Raw genomic sequence first — 23,388 nt, forward strand, 5'->3', positions numbered from 1 at the left:
GTTGAGTGAGGTTCCTGGCCAGGCTTCCTGGTCAGGTGGCGCCAGCTGCTATACCTCACAGTTGGGTGAAGCTGGTGGCTGGGTTTTGAGATCAGGCGGAATCATTGTCTGGGCTTCTGTTTGGGGGAGGGGTTACTGGCTGGGTTCTCTGCTTGGGCAAGGCTACAGGCAGTGTTCAACAAATAAGTGGGAGCAGTCTGGGCTCCACTTACTAAGCAAGGCTGTAAGCTGGGCTCCACAGCCAGGTAATGTAGGGGGGCTCCAAGGTCACCTGGGGTCACTATGCAGGCTCCCCAGTCAGGTAGGGCTACAGGTTACAGCTTTTATTTTTGATTATTATATTTTCTAGAAGTTCTATTTCGTTGTTTTCAATTCTGACTGATCATTTTTAATAATCTCTCATTCCTCAGTCATACTTTCAAAATGTGTGTGCATGTGTGTGTGTGTGTGTGTGTGTGTGTGTATACTCACACATACATGTACATCACATACAAATGTATGTACGTACGTGTATACTTATTTTATCCAATAATTCCTATATATGCAGTATTTGGACATCAAATTCCTCTTTTCTCTGTTTCTCCTGACTCTACCACATGTGTGACTTTTTTGTTTGTATTCTTTTACAATTTTTGATTATACATTCATGCTCCTTAGAACTTGATCTGTTCTGGGAAGATCTGGGAAGCCTTCAGGACTGGGTATTTACATCTGTTTCTTCCAGCTTCTTAAGCCACCACCAAAACAGGATCATTCTAAGATTAAACTCTCCACTGTGGTTTTCTTCAAGCTGCTTGGGTAATGTAAATTCTAGCTCTAAATTTATATGAAGGCTGTATTGTGGGGGCACATGGCTGGTTCAGTTGGTAGATCTCAGGGTCATGGGTTCAAGCTCCATGTTGGGTATAGAGGTTACTGAAAATAAATAAGCAAAATAAATAAAGGCTATATTGTGGTCCTGAATTTTCAAGGAATATCTTCTATCCCTCTACCCAGAGCCAAGATTTAGACAGGTGAGTTTCCTTAGGCTCTCTTTGTGGAAAGGGCATTTTCCCCAGTTCACCCAACCAGGGTTTTCCCTTTGGGTAATCAATCTGACCTTCTGCCCCAGGCTTTGTCCCCTCTCCCCTGTGAAGAGCGTTTGTGTCTAGACTTCTAGACTTGAAACTGTAGGAAGGAAAATAAAGATGTTCGTGTCTGCTGACTAGTAATATCTCCTAACGAAGTAATTTACATAGGAAAAAATACCAACATGTTTATTTTTTCCTCTGTGATGGAAGGAAGAGGATTGAAGAGATTTTTCTGTACTTGGCAAGCGTGTAGGATCTATGAGAAGTGGTGACATAACTCAACGATTATATAATACAGACAATTAGTGAAAAAAGAAACATGCTTGTCATAAGAGAATTCCTGTTAACTCAGCAACAACCTTGACACAACATTAAATATGGTGATGATAAGATATAAGAACCAGGAGAATGATTAATTTAAAATCTCCACAAGTCTCTAACAAAGTTCCACACTAAAATCATTGTTAAACAATATATTAAGTCAAATACACACACACACACACACACACACAAACATATATAGTGATGACTGGCTCTGCTTAGGCAGGAAAATGCCAAGCTCATGAACATTCATGATGGGAGAAGATGTATGGTTTTGTGACTGAGTAGAAGGGCAGATGATGAGTTTCACTGTGGGCAAGTCCAGTTCAAAGTGTTACTATAACAAAATGGGAAAGTATAACACATCATAGGGTGCTGACTAGATAGTTTACAATCACCCTAGTGCACACCTCTCCCACCTACACTACTGCAGCAATGCCCCCACCTGATGATGTTCCCATCTCTGCTTTGCCCCCCACTTTTAAAAAAATTTTTAATCTTTATTTATTTTTGAGAGAGAGAGAGACACAGTGTGAGTAGGGGAGGGGCAGAGAGAGAGTCTCTGGAGACACAGAATCTGAAACAGGCTCCAGGCTCTGAGCTGTCCACACAGAGCCCGACACAGGGCTTAAGCTCACTGAGCGCTAGATCATGATCTGAGCTGAAGTCGGACGCTTAACCAACTGAGCCACCCAGGCACCCCACGCTTTGGTCCCTTTTGATTCACTTTCTTTTTTTAATGTTTTTAGTTATTTTGGGGGGGGAAGGAACACATGAGCAAGGGACGGGCAGAGAGACAGAGGGACAGAGGATCAGAAGCCGGCTCTGCGCTGACAGCAAAAAGCCCAATGTGAGGCTCGAACTCCTGAACCTCACGATCGTGACCTGAGCCAACGTCCAACACTCAACCAACTGAGCTACCGTGGTGCCCCACTGTTTTCTGATTGCCACCAAGGCCATTTAAAAATAACTATAAATCTTATTATATCACCCCATCTGCCTCAAGCCCTTCAGTGGCTGTCCTCACTGCACTACAGCCAGAGACAACAACCCCGCGTATGGTCTACAAGGCCCTGCTGCCGGCTTGCCTCCTCCCCAGGCCTCACTTCCCCTCCATCTCTCTTCCAGCCACCCTCGCCATCTTGCAGCTTCTTGTATGCCACACTCCTCCATCCCATACGTTCTTACCTCACTCTTCACCTAGTGAATCCCATTTCTTCTTCAGCTCTTACTTCAAACATCACCTCCTCAGGAAGGAGGCCCCACAACCAGGCCTCATAGCACCATTCGTTGTATTAGCTTCCTGTGGCTGTGGTGACAAATTGCCACAGACTTGATGGCTTAAAACAACACGTTTATTCTTTCATAGTTCTGGAGGTCAGAGGTCTAAAATCAGTTTCACTGCGCTAAAATTGAAGTGTGAGCAGAAGTGGTTCCTTCCGGAAGCTCTCAGAGGAGAATCATTGCTTTGCCTCTTTCAGCTTCTAGTGGCCACCTGTATTTCATGGTCTGTGGCCCCTTCCTCATCCTTAGAGTGCATCTCTGAGTCTCCAGTCTCTTTTTCCATTATCACGTGACCTTCTCTCATGACTCTGACCCTCCTGTCTCCCTCTTACAGACACTCTAGGGATTACATGGGGTCTACGAGGTAATCCAAGGTAACCTACCCATCTTAAAATCCTTAATCACATCTGCAAAGTCCCTTTTTACCATATAAGGTAACATATTCACAGGGCTTGGGCCATGGTGATCTTTGGGGGACCATCATTCAGCCTACCACAACCATGCACCTTTTCTTCAAAGCAATTGCAACCATTAGTAATAATAAGGCATACACTCACTCAAGTCACTATTTGATTAATGCTCATCAACTCCTTAGACTATAAACTCCACAAGGACAGGAACAGAGTCTGTTTTTCTTTATTTCTGGATCCTTAGCAACTAGGCCAGTGCTCACTATATATCTACTGGATGAATAGATAATTATCCAACTACTAAAAGCCATAAGAAGGAATGTAAAGTGGCAACATGCTACAAGGAAACTTTTCCTCTTAACTTCCATTATTGTTTTCAGTTTGTTTTATGTGATAAATAAAAATGAAAAGGAAAAAACTGTCCTGGTGAATAGGGTTATCAAGAACTCGAACCAAAAAAAACGTTTATAAGCTGACTACTTACTTCGTATCCAAAAGCTGCAGCTGGTGGTTACTGTCTCTGTGGGACATCTTCAGTTTGGTGCTTTGCTCTGATATCGACAAGTCCACTCTGTTCAAAAGCTGAGAAATCTGGGAAAGAAACCTTGCTTGTAATATCACATATGACCTTTAGAGGTAGTTTCAGATAACATCTGGTAAGCTATATTCTAGTCGATGACATTAAGATTCAATATAATTTAATATATTCTTTTAGTAGTTCACCTCATCTTTCCACTTCCATTTTCTATCATACACACTCATCAGAAATCAAGACCAGGAGTGATGCCAAAATTCATGACGCTCTGAGTACTTAACTTTATAGTTCTCTGATGAGCAAGCCTAGTTTCTGCCCAGGACCACTACTTCCACCTGCTGGCACAAAATACAGTTATGTTTACTTTGGGATTTCTACCATTAATGTGGCTGCTAGACATAGAGAATGGAATTCTTATCACTTGCAAAATCCTTTGAGGTCCCAGATTTACCTCCATATCAAGTCAAGTCACCAGAAAATATAATTTGTAAATTCCATCCCTCCTACTCCTTGTTCCCACCACCCGCCCCTTTCCCTGGTCTTTCTACTAAGAGTCAATAGAAACTCGTCCTATACGAAATGTCTTTAGTTTCTTCAGGAATTACGGTGTTCGATATTCCTCACTCACAGATTCATGGGACAAGTATTTATTAGATCCAGAACAAAAAGAAGTATGTCTCCTTCTATAGATTTCTATATGCATCCGACTTGGCTCGGCCACCAGGAAGCTTAGTATCTACTGAGCATTTATCTTCTGTTGTGGTAATTCTGTCCTTACTCATTCTCCGAAAAAAAACTATTGGAATCTTGTTTTATTGTGGGTTTTTTTGGTGGCTTTAGAATATCTGTGTCCTTCACATAAGCAGATTTAGATTTTTATTGAATGTATTTTGAACACAAGTATTTTTACTCCAGCAAACTGACCAGGTGCCTCTTTCTACTGGAATGGTCCCTCTTTGCATGAAGAATAGCAAGTAGGGCAGATACTGTGGGGCAGACCCTAGAAGACAGGCCCCTTGATGGCAAAGGGAAGCTTTGGCCAAAAGCAAATGGTGAAATGCCAAAAGTTATGCTTTATAAAATTGATCTGTGTTTCAAGGTGGAGTACTCTAAAATTCACCGGCCAGCCTACCTCTACCTTTGTCTGAATCCTTTCCCACCAAAGACTATGTGATGAGGTAGCATGTAACATGAGTCCCAGGACAGTAACTATTTCCTGGACCAAAAATGGGGACATGGCATATAACAGAATGCCTGATCATTTACCTATGCACGAAGTAGTTTTGGAGCCATAATTTAGAATTTCTGGAATATACTAATTGTTTTAGAAATGAGGGAAAAGAACCTTTAAAATTAGGGCTCTACCAAAAAATTTGGCGCTTTGGTTGCCGTACCCGTGAAGGGCCACTGCACTGAAACAGGGGGAAAGAAGAAGTGAGGAAAAGATACGCATGTGCTAGGCGTCCCGGCTGGTTTCTCATCACCATGTTATTCTTAGCTAAGAACAAATTACCTCCTTTTAAAAGGCTACCTGAAGTAGGCCATACCTGCCCCTCTGCGTCTTTGATTTTTGTTTCCAAGATAAGTTTGGCAGCTTGCTGTTCTTTGTTCAGGTGCTGGAGCCCCTCATAAGTCGTTTTGTGCTCTGCAGAGAGTCTGGCTATGCTGGCGTCACACCTGTCCAGGCAAACGACAAAGCTAACTCTGAGTGAAGTTTAAAAACAAGCACTGAAGCTCCTTGACATACTCAAACACACAACCCCACTCAAAGAAACTGCACTTTGACTCATTCTTTTACACAGAGGTTCAAATGAATATAGAGAGCTGCCCTCGTTATGGGTTTTAAGTTAAACCACAGGATGCTGCTTAATAAGAATAGGGATGTCACCATCAAAGGAGCAAAGGCTTTACAATGCTCGTGAGTATAAAACTGTACATGCAGTAAGAGCCCAATTACAGAAGGCCTATACAGTGTGCCGGACGGGGTCTGTCACTCTTCAGTGCCACCTCCACCCCTCTAAGTTCTCTGGGCCTTCTTTGGATCGTGAAGGCAATTCCTTCTACATTTGAAAGTACTACTCCTAACCTTTTACCAAATCGCCTCAAGACAGTCAGCTTTGAGTGGGGTCCAGAGCTCGAAAAGGCTGTGCAGCGGGTCTGAGCTGCAGTGTAGGCTGCTCAGTCCCTTGGGCCTCATAGCTTGGCAGTGCCAATGGTGCTCAAAGTATCTGTGGCAGAGAAGCCGTGTGCGAAGCCTCTGTTGAGCCCTAGTAGGAAATTCACAGAATAGCTCCCTAGGAATACGAAACTAAGTCGGCCCCGTTCCAACCCAATCATCCCGCTCTGAAAAGTAGCCATTGGCTTGCTGCTGGGCCCTGGTGGCAAATTCGTTCCTGAGCACGGGACATTAAGTGACCAAGCAATCTGGCCAGTCCATCCTGAGCACCAAGCCATAAAGGGAGGCATATGAGCAGTGCTCCATCTTCAAGGGGAAGAAAAGCATAGACATCACGCTTAAATAGGTCCCAAAGGCATAAGTACACTGCATGAGCCCACACTCCTGTGGCATATACTCTTGCTTCTGCCAACTTTCCTTTAACTCACACATACAGCCTCTTGAGGAGCTCCTGATGACCAGGTGGACCAGCGGAGGCAAAGCCAGACCTGGTTTACGAAAGGTGTCAATATGCCGACACCTTCCAGAAGTAGACTACTGACACTTAAAAGCCCACTAGGGAGTGGATCTCAAGGGTGTTAAGGAAGGGAAACCCCCACAGTTGGCAGAAGTTCAAACAATGTATCTGCCTAGAATAAAAAATAGCCAGATGTTCATGATTAATGGCGAGAGACACAGAAGAAACATATTGGAGGATTGGTGACAACAGGAAAAGAGTCATATATTTGAATTGCTCAGAACTGACACAGCATTTTTGGGGTGCCTGAGTGGCTCAGTTGGTTGGGCGTCTGATTTCAGCTCAGGTCACGATCTCATGGTTTGTGAGTTTGAGCCCCATGTCAGGCTCTGTGCTGACAGCTCAGAGGCTAGAACCTGCTTCAGATTCTCTGTCTCCCTCTTTCTCTGCCCCTCCCCTGCTCACGCTCTGTCTCTCTCTCTCTCTCAAAAATAAAGAGACATTTAAAAAAAATTAAAAAATGAAACAAAACTGACAGAGCATTTGTGCTCCTTGTGAATGTTCTCTGTATCAAGGGAGCAGAGGCCCAAAAATTGTACTTCCCAAACAACCTTGGCAGCTGGTTGTAAATAACTGTAAATTACTTATACAGAGAGGTGGAAGAGAAGCCCTTATGTTCCCCTGGAAGGGATGGGCAGACATGGGATAAACTGCACACGTGAGGTTTACAGCCACTTCTAGGCACACTCCTGCAAATCACTCACTCCCATGTTATAGGCAGCTGATGTTTTCAATGGCTCCTTTCTGTGATTCTTGCACATCCCACTTTCCTGAAAGCCAACAGCAGTTTCCTTCACTTTGCTTGCTTAAATCTGCCAAAGGCTATGCAAGCTCTAACGTCCTGGATTAAACACCTTCCTGCTAAAATACTTAGAGTGGTGGGGCGCCTGGGTGGCGCAGTCGGTTAAGCATCCGACTTCAGCCAGGTCACGATCTTGCGGTCCGTGAGTTCGAGCCCCGCGTCAGGCTCTGGGCTGATGGCTCGGAGCCTGGAGCCTGTTTCCGATTCTGTGTCTCCCTCTCTCTGCCCCTCCCCCGTTCATGCTCTGTCTCTCTCTGTCCCAAAAATAAATAAAAAACGTTGAAAAATAAAATAAAATAAAATAAAATAAAATAAAATAAAATAAAATAAAATACTTAGAGTGGTTTCTGTCTTCTTGACCGAACCTTGATGCATATAGTCATATATCCATATAAAATTTTACAAGGAAGCATGCAAAATATTAACCAGCTATCTTTGGATCATGTGTGATTTTTATTTTACTTTTCATTCTTTTCTAAATTGTATAACTTCCCCGCAATAAGTATGTATAATTTTTCTGATCAGAAAAATAATTACACAAGGAAAATATTTTCATCAACGGCCATGTACAAAGAATGGGTTCCAATTTTATGGAATATGCACTATCCTACCATCTTTCTCTGGGGTCCCCATGAAGCAGAAATGAGGCTGGACTACAAGGAATCCAGAGCTAGAGAAATGTGGGTTAGAGTTACTGTCATGAAAGTTAGGTCAGGTTCAAGGCAATAGGTAGCAGAAGCAGAGAGGCGACACTGGGAACCCCACTCCATAATTTACTCTTTCAGTCAATAAGTATTTGTAGAATGGCCACTATGTGTCACATACTAATTATACAAAATGAAGACATAGTGGGAACTTTTTTCTTCAGTACACATACCATACAATCCAGAAATTTAAAAACAGATTCTTATGCCACCACTATAAAAATCCTATTCAGCTTACATGTATATTTTCTTCTGTCATTGGTGGAGATTTTATCTGACATTTTGTTCTTGTTCATTATCCCTCAAATCAGACAAATCAGCTCAGAAGATTGGGAACTTGCTGAACAAGTCATTATAAATACATAGACTGAAGACGGAGCCAGTGACAGGTCCCAGTTTCAGTAAATCAGCGGTCTGCAATCTTCCTAAAAGCACCGGAAATGAATTCTTTAAGATGTAGATCTGCATTTAGGCCTCAACGAGCATTATAAATTGTTCCCTAAGTGACTCAGACACTGAAAAGAATCTCACTGACTAAGTCATACAAAATATTTGCAACAAGCTTAAAAAAACAAAATATTGATCTAGAGTATATAAGCCATGAATAAAGATTAAAGAGCATGCCAGTGCTTTGTAGGCTTTCTAATAAGCAATAAGATTTAACTGATTTACTAATCATTTTGCATGAAAATGTTGCTAATTAAAACTACTACCTGGTCTGTCGGTTACACATGGTGGACTGAACACGTGCCCTTATTTTGGCTCCCTCCTGAAAACCTATCAAGATGACTCCAGATGAATTTTAAAAAGGTATAAATCCACAAGGACAAAAAATAATGGGAGGGAAAAAAAAGTATGGGGGAAAGTAGAAAGCAGACAGATGGTGCAGGAGATGGAGCAAAGCGTATATTTTGCTACGGCCGGTGCTGGAAGCTTGAAGGACTCTATATCTGAAAACCAGCAGAAGCGAGAAGAAGCTTTAGTTCCCACGCGGCAAGAGGGGCAAGAACCGGCTCCACTCAGGAAGCACACAGGAGCACACTTGTGACACAACACAGGAACCAGGGTAACTGAAACCAGAGGTCTGAGTGGGGCCCTACCAGCTATGGAAAGCTCAAAAAACAAACAAACCAAAAAAAAAAACCAAACAAAAACCTGGATGAGGGGCACCTGGGTGGCTCAGCGGGTTAAGCAGTTGACTTCAGCTCCGGTCATGATCTCACAGTTCATGAGTTCGAGCCCTGTCTCATGTTCTCTGCTGTCAGCGCAGAGCCTGCTTCGGATCCTCTGTTCCCCTCTCTCTGCCCCACCCCACCCTCTTTCTCAAAAATAAATAAACATTTTTTAAAACTTGGACCAAATGAGTTTTTAAATAAATATGTTTAAGATACTGAAAAAAATCGAAGACAGATTAATATCTATAACAAGAACTCTGAATTATTAAACAAAAACAGGCAGAGGGAAAAGAAGAACAAGTGGATGAGAGAAAAATGGAAAATCCTGGAAGTAAACTACACAGTGTCTTCACAGACCTGATAAATTCTAGACTGGACCTGACTGAAGATGGTCAGTTAGTTTGAAGACAGTAGCAAGGAGCTCACACAGAAGGAAGCAAAGACAGTGATGCGAAACATGAAAAAACAGGTAAGAGACAAGGAGGACAAATAAAGAGATGCCAACATCAGTGAAAGAGGAATTGAGAAGTCCCCAAAACAAGGAGACAGAAGGGTGGAGAAACATCTTAGGAGTGAGGAAAAATAACTTATCATCCCAGGATAAAGGCAAAATAAAGACAGACACAGATTTAAACATGCAAGGATAAAGACATGTATTGACCACAAACCCATACTGAAAGAGTCACTAAATCATGTACTTCAGCAAAAAGAAAAGAGCACCCAGGGACATCTGGCTGGGTCAGCCAGTAGAGACCGTGACACTTGATCTTGTAAGTTTGAGCCTCACGATGGGTGTAGAGATTACTTAAAAATAAAATCTTTAGGGGTGCCTGGGTGGCTTAGTTGGTTAAGTGTCTGACTTTGGCTCAGGTCATGATCTCAGTTTGTGAGTTCAAGCCCCACGTTGGGCTCTGTGCTGACAGCTCAGAGCCTACAGCCTGCTTCAGATTCTGTGTCTCCCATTCTTTCTCTGCCTCCTTTGTGCATATGTTCTCCCTCTTCCTCAAAAATAAATAAACATTAAAAAATAAAATAAAATCTTTAAAAAAAAAAAAAGAGCACCCACAGGAAGGAGTGGGATGCAAGAAACAATGGTGAGCAAACTGAGAAAATTATTGGTAAATTTAAGTTATTGTCGACTCTGAAGAAAGTAAGCTACCAGATCAATTATTCCAGTCTTTTATTTTTTTTTTTTTTCAACGTTTTTTATTTATTTTTGGGACAGAGAGAGACAGAGCATGAACGGGGGAGGGGCAGAGAGAGAGGGAGACACAGAATCGGAAACAGGCTCCAGGCTCCGAGCCATCGGCCCAGAGCCTGACGCGGGGCTCGAACCCACGGACTGCGAGATCGTGACCTGGCTGAAGTCGGACGCTTAACCGACTGCGCCACCCAGGCGCCCCTATTCCAGTCTTTTAAAAATCATTTCTTGGGAGGCGCCTGGGTGGCTCAGTAAGTTAAGTGTCCAACTTCAGCTCAGGTCATGATCTCCTGGTTCGTGGGCTTGAGTCCCGTGTCAGGCTCTATGCTGAGAGCTCAGAGCCTGGAGCCTGCTTCAGATTCTGTCTCTCTCTCTCTCTCTCTCTCTCTCTCTCTCTCTCTCTCTCTGTCCCTCCCCCACTTGTGCTCTATCTCTCCCTCTCTCAAAATTAAATGAACATTAAAAAAATAAAGAAATAAACATCCTCTTTAAAAACAAGAAAATAAAAGTCATTTCTTGGTACTAACTCACATTTACTTGAGGCTGAACAACTTGTTTAGCTCAGTCATGTTGTTAAAATGCTATAATCCTTTTCAGAAGTAACAGGAAAAAAATTAATGGAACAATTTTTTTTTAATATTGACTTAAATACTTAAAATATTCTTTAAAAATATTTTAAATAATCTGACAAAACTGCATATATGCATTTAAATATTTTCAATATTCATAGTACGATATATACAATTAAGCAATAATTATGCCATTGTTCTTCTGTATTGGAAATCTTTTTTGAATGTGAATGCCCAGTGTTGGAGAAAGTTTGTAGAATCAAGCTATATCACATACTTCTGGTGGAAAAATACATTTTACAAGCTTTCTAGAGGGCAACCTGGCAGTATATGCCCCAAATTTTGAAACATAAATATATTTCTATGTGCCTTTCAATCTAGGTATTAGCCCCAAAGAAACAAAGTTTCAGGAAAGAAAAAAAAAAAAAACAAACTAAGTACAATTCTTTATCTGTATAAATGCCTGCTGTTTAACTTGCTACTATTTTAGAATACTGGCCAAAATCCTTTAAAATGCCCCCAAAGGGTTGCTCCCTATCCATCTAACTTTCAGCAACATCTCACACACCTCAGTCCCTTTTCCCCTCTTCATCTAGTCACACTGATTATATTCCAGGGCTTCGAACTTACCTCACTCCTTCCCACTTCAAGGCCTGACCCATGTTGTTTCCTGTCTGGAATGTTCTTCCCTGACCTCTTCACATGGGTACTTACCATTCCACCCTCAGAGCTAAGCACGCAAGTCACATCCTTAAGGAAGCCTTCCCAGAGCGCCCAGATGAGACACACTAGTTACATACTTGGAGAACGCCCCACATAAATCTTTCACTGACTTGCGATTAAAATTTATTATTGTTATTATTTTGGATATCTTCACATAAATCTTTCACTGACTTGCGATTAAAACTTATTATTGTTATTATTTTGGATATCTTCCATAATATACTCTTGTTTCATAATATACTCTCATCACTGGCCCAAGCATGGCTCACTTTGTTCAGTTAATTATTTTGAGTAATGGCTCCCATGAAAGTAAGCATTTTGAATCCTGTGTCATCATTCCCTTGTTTTCCTATTAAGATGATTGATTAATGGCAAGCCAAGAAACAGACTCTTAACTGGTGGTTGCCAGAGGGGAGGTGGGTGGAGGGATGCATGAAATAGGTGATGGGGATTAAGGAGTGCACTTGCCCTGGGTGATGTTTGGAAGTGTTGAATCAGTATATTGACACTTGAAACTTAAATAACACTGTATGTTAACTGTACTGGAATTAAGATAAAATAAAATAAAATGTTAAAAGACAGTTAATTGCATATACACATGCATGTATGTAAGTACATATATATGCAAATACGTGTGTATATATATGATGGCATGCTATTTCTTTTTTTTAATTTTAAGTCTATTTTGAGCAAGAGAGAGAGGGGGAATGCGAATGTGGCAGAACAGAAGAGAGGGAGAGAGAGAGAACCCTAAGCAGGCTCTATCTGCATTGTCAGAGCAAAGCGTGGAAGGGGCTCAATCTCTGCAACTGTGAGATCATGACCTGAGCCAAAATCAAAAGCCAGATGCTTAACCAACTGAGCTACCCAGACAACCTTAGCATGCATTTCTTAAAAGTATATATATGCATGTTTTCGTTGAATTTAACTTTTACAAAAGACATTATGTCAGGGGCGCCTGGGTGGCTCAGTCGGTTAAGTGTCTGACTCTTGGTTTCAGCTTGGGTCATGATCTCACGTTTCTTGGGTTCAAGCCCCATATCGGGCTCTACCACTGATAGTGTGGAGCCTGCTTGGGATTCTCTCTCTCTCCCTCTCTCTGCACCTACCCCACTGGCTCTCTGTCTCTCTCAAATTAAATAAACAAACTTATAAAAAAAAGACATTATGTCATATGCAATATTTTGGTATTTATTTTTTCCACCTATTATATTGCTAAGATTCATCCATATTGCCATACAGCACTGAGGTTCATTTTGACAATAGAATAATATTCTGTTGTTTGTTACAATTTATTTGTTCATGCTCTCATTGATGGGCACTTTGGGTTATTTCAGTATTTTCTATTGTGAATGATGCTGCTATTAACAAGACCCCTTATACAAGAATTTCTCTCGGGCAGAAACTGATGGATCATGGAGTATGTGAATGTTCAACACTGGGAGGTAAGATCAGGTTCTACTAATTTATACTCCCACTAGCAAGGAATAAGAGACTGTAAGAAGCCACATCCTCTCTAACGCTTATTTTCAGACATTTCAGATGCCAATCAACTGGGTGAAAAAAAAATATTTTGTGTTTTGAATTTTCATTTCAACATCAACCACTGAAGTTAAATCTCTTTACATGTTTGTTGACCACATATGTTTCTGCTTTGTTAAAATGTCATTCATATCTCTCACCCATTGTTACACTGGGTTGTTTGCATTATTCTTATTAACTTGCAGGAAATCTTTAAATGCTCTTAGCACTAACCCTTTACCAGCCAATATCGTCCTCAGTTTGTAACATTTAATTTTCTTCTTTAAAGGGTCTTTTGATGAGCAATGTTTTAAATTTTAATATAACCAAATCCATCAATGCTTTTTATGTCAAGAAGAAATTCTACCCTACCGAAAGATCTAAAAGATATTCATCTATATTTTTCTATTAAAAATTTTTAAGTCTTATTTTTAGCACTTAAGCCCTCTACCCGTCCAGAGCTGATTTTGTATCTGGTAGGAGGTAGAAAAGAAATTACTCTTTTTTGATATGTATAATATATATTTTTCAGCTTTACTTATGAGCAATCCCTCCTTTCTCCACTGATCTGCTATGCCATCTATGACATGTGCCAAGGTCCCACACATATGTGGTCACAGTCCAATTTGTGCATGCTCTATTTTATTCCATTTTCACTTTCTCTACCCCTAAGCCAATAACATAGAGTTTCACAACAAGTCTTGCTATCGGGTAGGGCAATTCTCCCCTCTCTGGTCATCCTCAGAAGTGTACCGGATATTTTTCACTCTTAACCCTTACATATAAACATTAGGGTCATTTTATCAAGTTCAATGTAAAACTCTGTTAGGATATTAACTGGAATTTCATTAATTCTAAAATTAATTTGAAAGAATTGACATTGTCAGAAATATTAAGACTTCCTACCCTTGAATATAATATCAATCTCTACTTATGTTTTCTTCTTATTATTTTTTTTAATGTTTATTTATCTTTGAGAAAGAGAGAGACAGAGCATGAATGGGGGAGGGTCAGAGAGAGAGGGAGACACAAAATCTGAAGCAGGCTCCAGGCTCTGAGCTGTCAGCACAGAGCCCAACATGGGGCTCGAACCCACAGACCATGAGATGGTGACCTGAACCGAAGTCGGACGCTTAACCGACTGAGCCACCCAGGTGCCCCTCTTATCATTTCTTAATCAAATTTAAAAAAAATTTTCCCTTTAGAGGTCTTGAGCAATTTTTGTTAGATTTCTGCCTAGTTATTTTATATTCTCTGCTTTTATTTTAAATGGTATCTTCATTTTGGTATGTTTTGTTTAATAGTAAGGAAACTGACTTTTGTATATTAATATATCTAGCCATTTTGCTAAGTATGCATTAACAGATCAAAAGGGAAGGATACCAAAAGATTTGAACAGATGCAAAAAATACTTGAGAAAACCCAATACAAATTCATAGAATCTTAGTAAATTAGGAACTGAAGAAAACTTAATCTGATAAATCTATGTTAAAAAAAATAACATGAGCAATTATCATTCAAAATGGAAAAACAATGGAATAATTTCATTGAAGTAAAAAACAAGAGAAAGATGCCGCCAATCACATCTACTTAACACGGTATTGGAGGGGTTTGCCATTATAAGATGACAAGAAAGAGAAACTAAGGATACAAGGATCAGAAAAGAAGAAATAAAATTATCATTATTTGCAAGTGATATGATTTCTATAGAAAACCCCAAATATCAGGGCACCTGGGTGGCTCTGTCAGTTAAGAACCTGACTCTTGACTTCAGCTAAGGTCATGATCTTATGGTTTATGAGTTCAAACTCCATATAGGGTGCTGCACTGTCCTGATCTGCTTGGGATTCTCTCTCCTCCTCTTTCTCTGCCCCTCCCCCACTTGTGTGTGTGCACGCGCGTGCTCTCTCTCTCTCAAAATAAATAAATAAACTTTAAAAATATTTAAAAAAATAAAACTCCAAATATCTACAAATAAATTATTCAAATAACAAGTGAAATTAAATAACTATTTGGCATTAAGTTGTTTGACATCTGTGTCCCCTCCTAGACAGAATATAAACAGCAAGACAGAGGGACGACATTTGCCTTTTTCATCACGAAAACCCTAGTGCCCCGTTCATTGCCTTACATGTAGAAGAGGCTCAACAGATATTGTGAATGGATGAATGTATTTGTGAATGGATGAATACACAGAAAATTACTGTACAGTGCAAAGTACTTGATTCATACTACTTTCTTTAGTCTTAAATCATCCCTCACTTCACAAATGATGGTAAAACAAACACCAAATAAAGACCTTTCTTTTTTGAGTTCATAACTGTTTAGCAAAATATTATTTAAATCTTATTTGGGGATATCATGGGTTTTAACATACCATGAAATACAAAAATATTATACAAAAGCTTTATTTTCCAATCCAAACACAGCTTTTACTGGGTAGGAACTGTCAGGTATCACTACATCCGACCAGTTTCATTATCTTTGCAAAGCTGTTTGAGGGATGGACTCTGTTTGAAAAAGTTATTTAGAAAGATCTTGAAATTATCCTGAAGTTCATGGCTCACTGATTTTCCCTAGCTTTGGCTTGGCTTCAGTATTATTTCTCACTTGGAAACACAAATACTACAACATAAATTTCCATTAACATCAACTAGTAGTTATATACAATAAATTATGGCACACAATTTTGGCAGGATACTCCATACCCAAGTAAGCAGTATACTAGAACTATGCATACTCAAAGAAAGCCCACAATGTACTGTTATGTGCGAACACTTCAGTTGCAGAATAATATATGTAATACTTTGTAAAATCAAAATCAGACTGTTGTGATTGTTAATTGATTGTGAGGCTGCAAATCATCATGTTACTACAATGATAAATTATTACCTCATAACTATGTATGAAAAAGTCTGAAAGGACAGACATCAAGCTATTAATATTAGTTACCTGTAAGGAATAAAACAGAGCAAGGGGCTGGTGAACTTAATTTTTTTCTCTACTTTACATATTTCATAATGTTTCTGACTAATACCACACACTTCATCTTCGTACCTTTATAAGTAAGGGGACAAAGCAGGTGGGGAGGGCAGGGAGGGCTGCAAGGTAAGATACCAAAGCCTGCCATCAGAAAGCATACACAAAGAAATCAACTCTGGTTTTCTTATGTTAAAAACAAAGTTATCCTTATTCTCAAATGCTGCATAAAAATATTACATATGAAAGAACAGAACTGGGACACCTGGGTGGCTCAGTTGATTAAGTGCCCAACTTTGGCTCAGGTCATGATCTCGCTGGTTCACGGGTTCAGGCCCCATGTTGGGCTCTGTGCTGACAGCTCAGAGCTTGAAGCCTGCTTTGGATTCTGTATCTCCCTCTCTCCCTCTGTCCCTCCCCACCTCATGCTCTGTCTCTCTATCTCTCAAAAATAAATAAAAACATTAAAAAAAAGAAAGAAAGAATAGAGTAAATGGAACGAAATGTTAACACTTGGTGAATCGTGCAAACTTTCTGTAAGTTTCCAATTGTTTGTTTGTTTGTTTTGAGAGGGGGGAGGGGCAGAGAGAGAGAGACAGAGAAAATCCCAAGCAGACTTTGCACTTTTGGCACAGAGCCCCACACAGGACTTGATCTCACGAACTGTCAGATCATGACCAGAACCAAAATCAAGTCAGATTAACCTACTGAGAAACCCAGGCACCCTGCAAATTATTTCTAAATAAATAAATAAGAAAAAAGGGGGAAGCTATATTGCTACCTCAGCTAATATTGAATCAACGACACTGTTCCTGTCTTTTCAAAAAAAACACTCATAAAAGACAGCCTCAGAGTTCTAAATATAGCTGTGTGCATGGCTCAACAGCTTTAGTTAAACGAGAATTTGCAATCAATCTGACAAGTTGCCCTATTTTATCCTGTTATGTTATAAATGAACCAATAATGTAGTCGTTTCAAAATTTCCCTTTTCAGGTCTTTGGATAACTGTTATCTCCCAGGTGCAGTTCTTGATTGTAGCCATTGTGTGGCAGAATAACTTTTCATCTGGTTATCAGATCAGTGGCGAAGAGGTGGTCAGAAGTTCATTAACAGAGAACCAAAGGTCTAGCCACAGACCTGACCAGGCAACATGCTTAAAGTAAACATCTCTTACAGTTTAGGACATGGTGGCATAGCACACCAAAGGCAGTGACATTTTTTTTTTATTATTTTTAAAAAATATTTACCTAGGGGCACCTGGGTGGCTCAGTTGATTAAGTGTCCGACTTTGGCTCAGGTCACGATCTGTGAGTTCAAGCCCTGAGTCGGGCTCTGTGCTGATAGTTCAGAGCCTGGAGCCTGCTTCAGATTCCACGTCTCCCTCCCTTCCTGCTCCTCCCCCTCCCCCAGTCATGCTGTCTCTGTCTCTCTCTCTCTCTCTCAAAAAAATAAATCTTAAAAACAAATTTTGTTAGTGTTTATTTGTTTATATTGAGAAAGAGAGCATGAGAAGGGGAAGGGGCAGAGAGGGAGAGAGGGAGGGAGGGAGGGAGAAGAAGAGAGGGGGAGAGGGAGAGAGAGAGAGACAGAGAGAGAGAGAGAGAGAGAGGGAATCCCAAGCAAGCTCTACACTGTCAACACAGAGCTTGAGGGGGGGTTCGATCTCATGAACCGCGAGGTTATGACCTGAGCCAAGATCAAGAGTCGGTTGCTTAACACCCAGGCTCCCAGAAAGGCAGTGACATTTAAAACATTAAGTTGTTCATGTTCCATGTTATAATTACCTATACATATAATAATTCTTGTATATATACATAATTAAACCTTTAAGGGCTGGCAATAATTTAACTGAATCAGACTCCAGAGCAATTTATGTCCCAGGGTATTGTCAGAAACAATCCCTGTACAGCAATCTGCCAGAAATTAATGGCCATGAACATCTGGACGTGATACTTGTAGAGGCAGACGACTTAATAAAAGATCAAGGAAAGAGGGGCCCCCAGGTGGTGCAGTCGGTTAAGCGTTCCACGCTTGATTTCAGCTCAGGTCCTGGTCTCACAGTTCTGAGATCGAGCCCCACGTCAGGTTCTGCTGGGTGTGGAGCCTCCTTTCTCCCTCTTTTCCTCTGCCCATCCCTGGCAAGTGAGCGCACTCACTCTCACTCTCAAAAAAATTTTTTAAAAGATCAGAGAAAAGAGAGAGTCTTGCTAAGATCACTGACATCACAGGGCACCTGTGCGCTAGATGCTTCATACTGCCGGAGAAAGAGACATCTCTAAACAATCCGGCCAAGTCACTGAACAAACAACCAACCAAAGCAAGCAGAGGGAAGGAGCTGTCAGTATCCAGTATCCAGCAAAGACACCAGAAAATATGAACTAAACACAGAAAAAAAGCAGGCAAAAGAAACTGGCAGTGAGAGGGAAAGATGTCAGATTTAAAAGACACAGACTTTAAGGCAGCCATTATAAACACTGGATGCCCAAAGAAATAGAGAAAACACGATTTAAAAAAGTAAAGGAAGGTATGGGGTGCCTGGGTGGCTCAGGTGATTGATCTTCTCACTCTCGATTTCAGCTCAGGTCATGATCTCATGGTTTGTGACAGGGCTATGGGCTGACAGCACGGATATGCTTGGGATTCTCTCTGCCTTTCTCTCTCAAAATAAATAAATAAAAACTGTAAAAAAAAGTAAAGGAAGGTATAATGGTAATGTCTCATCAAATAGAGAATATCAACAAAGAGACAGTAATCATTTTTTAAAAGAACCAATTGGACCCAGTCAAATGAAAAGAAAACCCTTAGAACGGGGGAAAGCTTTTTCAAAACAGGTATCTGGTAGTGAATTGAATCTAGAATATATAAAGATCTTCTGCAACTCAATAATAAAAAGACTATTAATCCAGATCAAAAATGGGCAAAGGATCTGCATAAACAGCTCTCCAAAGATCTACAAATGACCAATAAGCCCACTGAATGGTGTTCAGCACCATTAGTCACTAGGGAAATGCAAATCAAAAACAAGATGTACTTCATACCCATTAGGTTGGCTCTATCAAAAAGGTAAGTGTTGGTGAGGACGTGGAGAGATCAGAGCCCTTGCACAGTGCTGGTGGCATTGTAAATGGTGCAATCGCTTTGGAAAACAGTCTGGCTGTTCTGTTCCTCAAAAGGTTAAATATAGAGTACCACATTACTCAACAATTATACTCCTAGGTATATATATATATATATATATATATATATATATATATATATATATATCCAAGAGAAATGAAAACATATGGCCACACAGAAATTTGTCTGTGAATGTTCATAACAGCATTATTTAAAAGAGCCAAAGATTTTTTAAGCTGATGATGTCTAATTTATCCATTTTCTTCCTTTGCACCTGGACTTGCTTACCTGGAGGGAACTTGCACACCTGCATCAGTATATAGCTATTTCTCCTTTAAAACTCTGGCACCATGAAAACAGACCTCAAGGAGGAATGGAAGTGGCCGCTGAGCACTGGGAAAAATGAAGAAGACAGGCCAAATAACGGACCCACTGTTCCAGGAGGAAGAGGAAAGCTGGCCTCCCTGAGCTCTGCTTTAGGGAGAAATGGGAAACTCTCTAAGAAAGTCTGTTCAGAGCATGCCACTCTTAGTGGGGTGAGGGTGCCACCCACCTCCACAGAGAAGCACAAGGGGGAGCATCAGGGCCAGCTTCCTACCAAGGGCATCATTGGTGGATCCATAAACACTATAAAATAAAACCTGAAATAATATAGCAGCCTAGTAATTTAAGACCATCACTTAGCACGTTCATACGCCTCCAATTCAATCCAAGAAAGCCAAAACTTTGCCAAAGATTTTTTTTTTCCACACAAGTTTATTCCAACAAAGTCTTATTAGCATTCCAGGGGAAAGACCAGTAGAACCACAAAACAAAGCGAAAATAGGTGGTGCTCACAACAAACGTTTGTGATTGTTTCATTGCAAAAGTATTTGCTATAGGGAAGGAACGTACTGCATAAAGAACTGAATGTGAAACTGCACAGGAAAAATGTAAAATTCCTGAAAATAGTTCAAAGTCATTTCTCCATTTGGTCATTAGAACAGTTTCATGAGGATAACGTCGCTGCCGCTGCCCCTGAGATTCACAAACGCTCCCACTTGCTCTGTATTCACTCCATGCCATGCCCTGTGCTAAGCCTCGTACATAGCTGGCCTCACGTAATCTTCATCTGCAACTAAAGTGCATAGGCAGATCCTCAAAATCTTCCACAAGTCCCTATTCTGCCCTGTAGCTCTGAAGCCCTTCTAACTTCTCACTCTTCTGGGAGGTCTCACAGAGTGGGCTTTCTGTTAAGCCAATCTCCACAAAAAGACGTCAAGTTTTTCAGTCCTGTTACAGTAATTTTTCCAGATCATTAATTCATCCAAACAAATATGTATTGAGAATCTACTGCTCTCCAGAGACTGTTTTATGCATGTAGGTTACAAAAATAAAAATGTACTCTGAAAACAGTAGAGAGACTCAATAGAACAGAATGCTTGGAGAGCTCAGGAGAGTAGGGTATCAGAGAAGACTTCCTGGAGGAGGTGACATTTGAGCTGAACTTGAAAGTCTGATTAGAAGTTAGAAAAGAAGGGGGAAAGGCATGGTGGGTGAAGAAGCACGTGCAAAGGCACAGAGATGGCAGAGCATGACCCATTCAGGGACTAACAAGTAGCTGATTACTGACGAAAGGTACAGTGCAAAGGTCGAGAGAGATAAGGAGGTCAGTGGGGGGTTCATCTCTAAAGGGCACGCTAAGAAGACTGGCGCTGACCCGAATGAGAAGAGATAACTACACAAGAGTGGCAACTAGGCCTCCATTCATTCTATGGGGCCATCTGCTATAAGACTGATGTTCACCCAGCAGACCGAAACACACATGCCCAGCATCTAAGGTCCTTCGTGTGTGGTCTTGCACAGATCCCCCAACACTACTCTCCTTTGCTCCAAAGAGGTCTTGGATCCCGTGTTCCTGTTCTTTCTTCCGTCTCACCCTTTACAGACCAGCCTCATTTTCACCTCAGCCTGATTCGAATTGTTTACTGGCTCCACAGCTCCCCTTGTAGACTTGTGCTTGACTCTTAACAGCAGCAGAGGGCAGAAGAGGCCCATAAATACTTTAAAGATCGTGCATTTCCAACAAGTTCTGGGGTGACTCCAATGGTGCTGGTGCACGGAGCACTCCTTCAGGAGAAAGGGGCCGGAACAGCATCTTTTGTACTACCTGAGGTCAAAGATCTTCTCTAAATTTCCAATCTATCACAGACCAAAATTTTCAGAAGATAATAAAAAAATAAATTACAAGGGAAATGACATTTTTAAAAGAGACATACAAAATGTAAGTCTCAACTTTGTATTACTGGAGACAGTAAACATAATTATTACCCGGCCAAATTACACAGGTCAGCCGAGCCCTCCCATCATTTCCTTCCACAAACACAACTCCAAGATAAGAAATCGTGGCATGCTCGTAATCAGGTGGAACTTCTACCTTAGATTTTTATGGGCAAAGGAGGGAATGTACTAGAAGGACGCAAAGAATTTGCTTTGGGACTTTGTGAATATATACTTTGTAAAATGGAGTTGATGAAAAACAGCTTTCGATGAGTACAGTCCCAAACACCTGACCACCTACCTTGCCACTCTCCCCCGAAGGTCTCCCAAACCGGAGAGCTGACGCATCTCCAGAGTCTTTAAGGCAGAATTAGTTCCGTAGCTGATGTTGTCCCGGGCCCGGATCTGCTCTTGGAGTACCTGGGCAACACAAAAAACCACTAAGAGGGTCTTCTGAGAACTTACATGCTGGCACAAAAGCATTTTATACTTTTGATAAAAATAAGAACATTTAACTCCATTCCTAAGAGCTCCTTTTTGACAGCCACCTGATATATACACGTGTACAGAAAGTACTTACACATGCTTAGAGAGACCTCAGAGATCTCACACACACACACACACACACACACACACACACACACACAGTCCCTTCAGCTGCCAGTAAAAGCACTGAGACTTGGATGCCACATGACTTGACAGAGCCCCTCACCACCTCCCCGGCCCCCCACGCTGCAAGAAAGGGCAAAGCTCGGACTAGGTCCCTGGACTCTTGCTCTTACAGTTCAGAGCTCTTTCCACCACTCCAGGCTGTTTTTTGATAGTCATTGCTCTAGGCGAAGACTCCCTAAATCGGTCAGGAAGTAATAAATCAACACCAAGCAAGGACAGGGCTGGGCAGGGGGTGTCAGACAAACATGTCCAAATTCAGTTCCTCTAGCTGAATGACCCTGGGCAAATGTGTCAAGTCCTCTGAGCTTCCTTTTCCTTCTCTGTTAAGGAAACTTACATCTGTTAAGTGACTGTACTCTTAAGGGCACAGTAAATGTTTCGTGACACGGTGTGCAAAAAGCACCTACAATGCCTAGCACAGAGCCAAGACAGCAAATGCTGATCCTCTTACAGTACTTATCTGATGACAGTACTTCTGCTGGAATAGCAGAACGGGGTCTCGTGGAAAGGCATTCAGTGAGAGCAGGTGCCCCAACACCGCATGGCCTGGCGGAGCAGCCATCCTGGCAAGTCTAAGGTCTAAGGAACGGTGGGGATGGTAAGGACACCCCTGGTGTTTACTGAGCATGTACCAAATCCACACTCTTGGGGTCCCCGGTGTTTCAGGATGAAATGATGCACCCAAAGTCACACGGACGGCACGTGACCAGTCAGGACTGACCGAGCAGCCTGGCCCCAAAACCCACCCTCCCTGTAACCACTCTGCAAAGAAGATGAGTTGAAGCACGACAGTCAGAAAGACAGACAGGAGAACCGGAGTCCTAGGTTGCAAGAGACCAATGTTCCTTCTGAATATTTCCTTATTCTTTCGCACACGGCTTCCTTTCTGCCCTCCCTTCCTCCACCGTCATTCTGTCCCTCACACTCCCCTCACCAACACCACCTTCTCTCCCCTTTGCAAAGAAAAAGCTCTTGATTCCTTACCTCCTTTTCTTTTCAACCATTTAAAATTTCTCATTTGTTTAATGCCAGCTTAAGTATTTTTTAATTTTTCTTGCTTTTCTTTTGGTTTTACTCTTTCTTTTAGTAATTTTAAAATAGGAGTACTAAGTTCCTCAATAACAAAGACTTTTTTTTTAGAACAGTATCTGCTGTGTCCATAGACTGAGTGTGAAGTGCTTTCCTTATTAGTTTTAATTTCCATTTTGTGTTCCTCTTTGATCTTTTGATATTTAGGTATCTAAAGGATTACTTAGAGTTGTGTTTCCTCATTTTCAAGCAGTTAAGTGTTTTGGTCATTTTTATTTATTTATTTATTTACTTACTTTTTAAAGATTTTACTTCTAAGTAATC

The 23,388-nt window shown here is 41.1% G+C and overlaps 1 protein-coding gene across 2 annotated transcripts in view; it reads right to left on the minus strand.

Annotated features, from left to right (window-relative positions):
• The window catches only part of FAM81A (family with sequence similarity 81 member A), a 76,103-nt gene that overhangs the window by 11,172 nt on the left and 41,543 nt on the right, over positions 1-23,388 (minus strand). For both annotated transcript variants that reach the window (XM_058737550.1, XM_058737551.1), the window contains exons 4-6: positions 21,665-21,783; positions 5,168-5,297; positions 3,570-3,676 (exon numbers count right to left, since the gene is read on the minus strand). In XM_058737550.1, coding sequence (XP_058593533.1) covers positions 3,570-3,676; positions 5,168-5,297; positions 21,665-21,783 — 356 coding nt within the window. The remainder of the gene's footprint in view (positions 1-3,569; positions 3,677-5,167; positions 5,298-21,664; positions 21,784-23,388) is intronic.

This window comes from Neofelis nebulosa, chromosome 7 (assembly GCF_028018385.1).
Source record: "Neofelis nebulosa isolate mNeoNeb1 chromosome 7, mNeoNeb1.pri, whole genome shotgun sequence".
In the NCBI taxonomy this organism is placed as follows: Eukaryota; Metazoa; Chordata; class Mammalia; order Carnivora; family Felidae; genus Neofelis; species Neofelis nebulosa.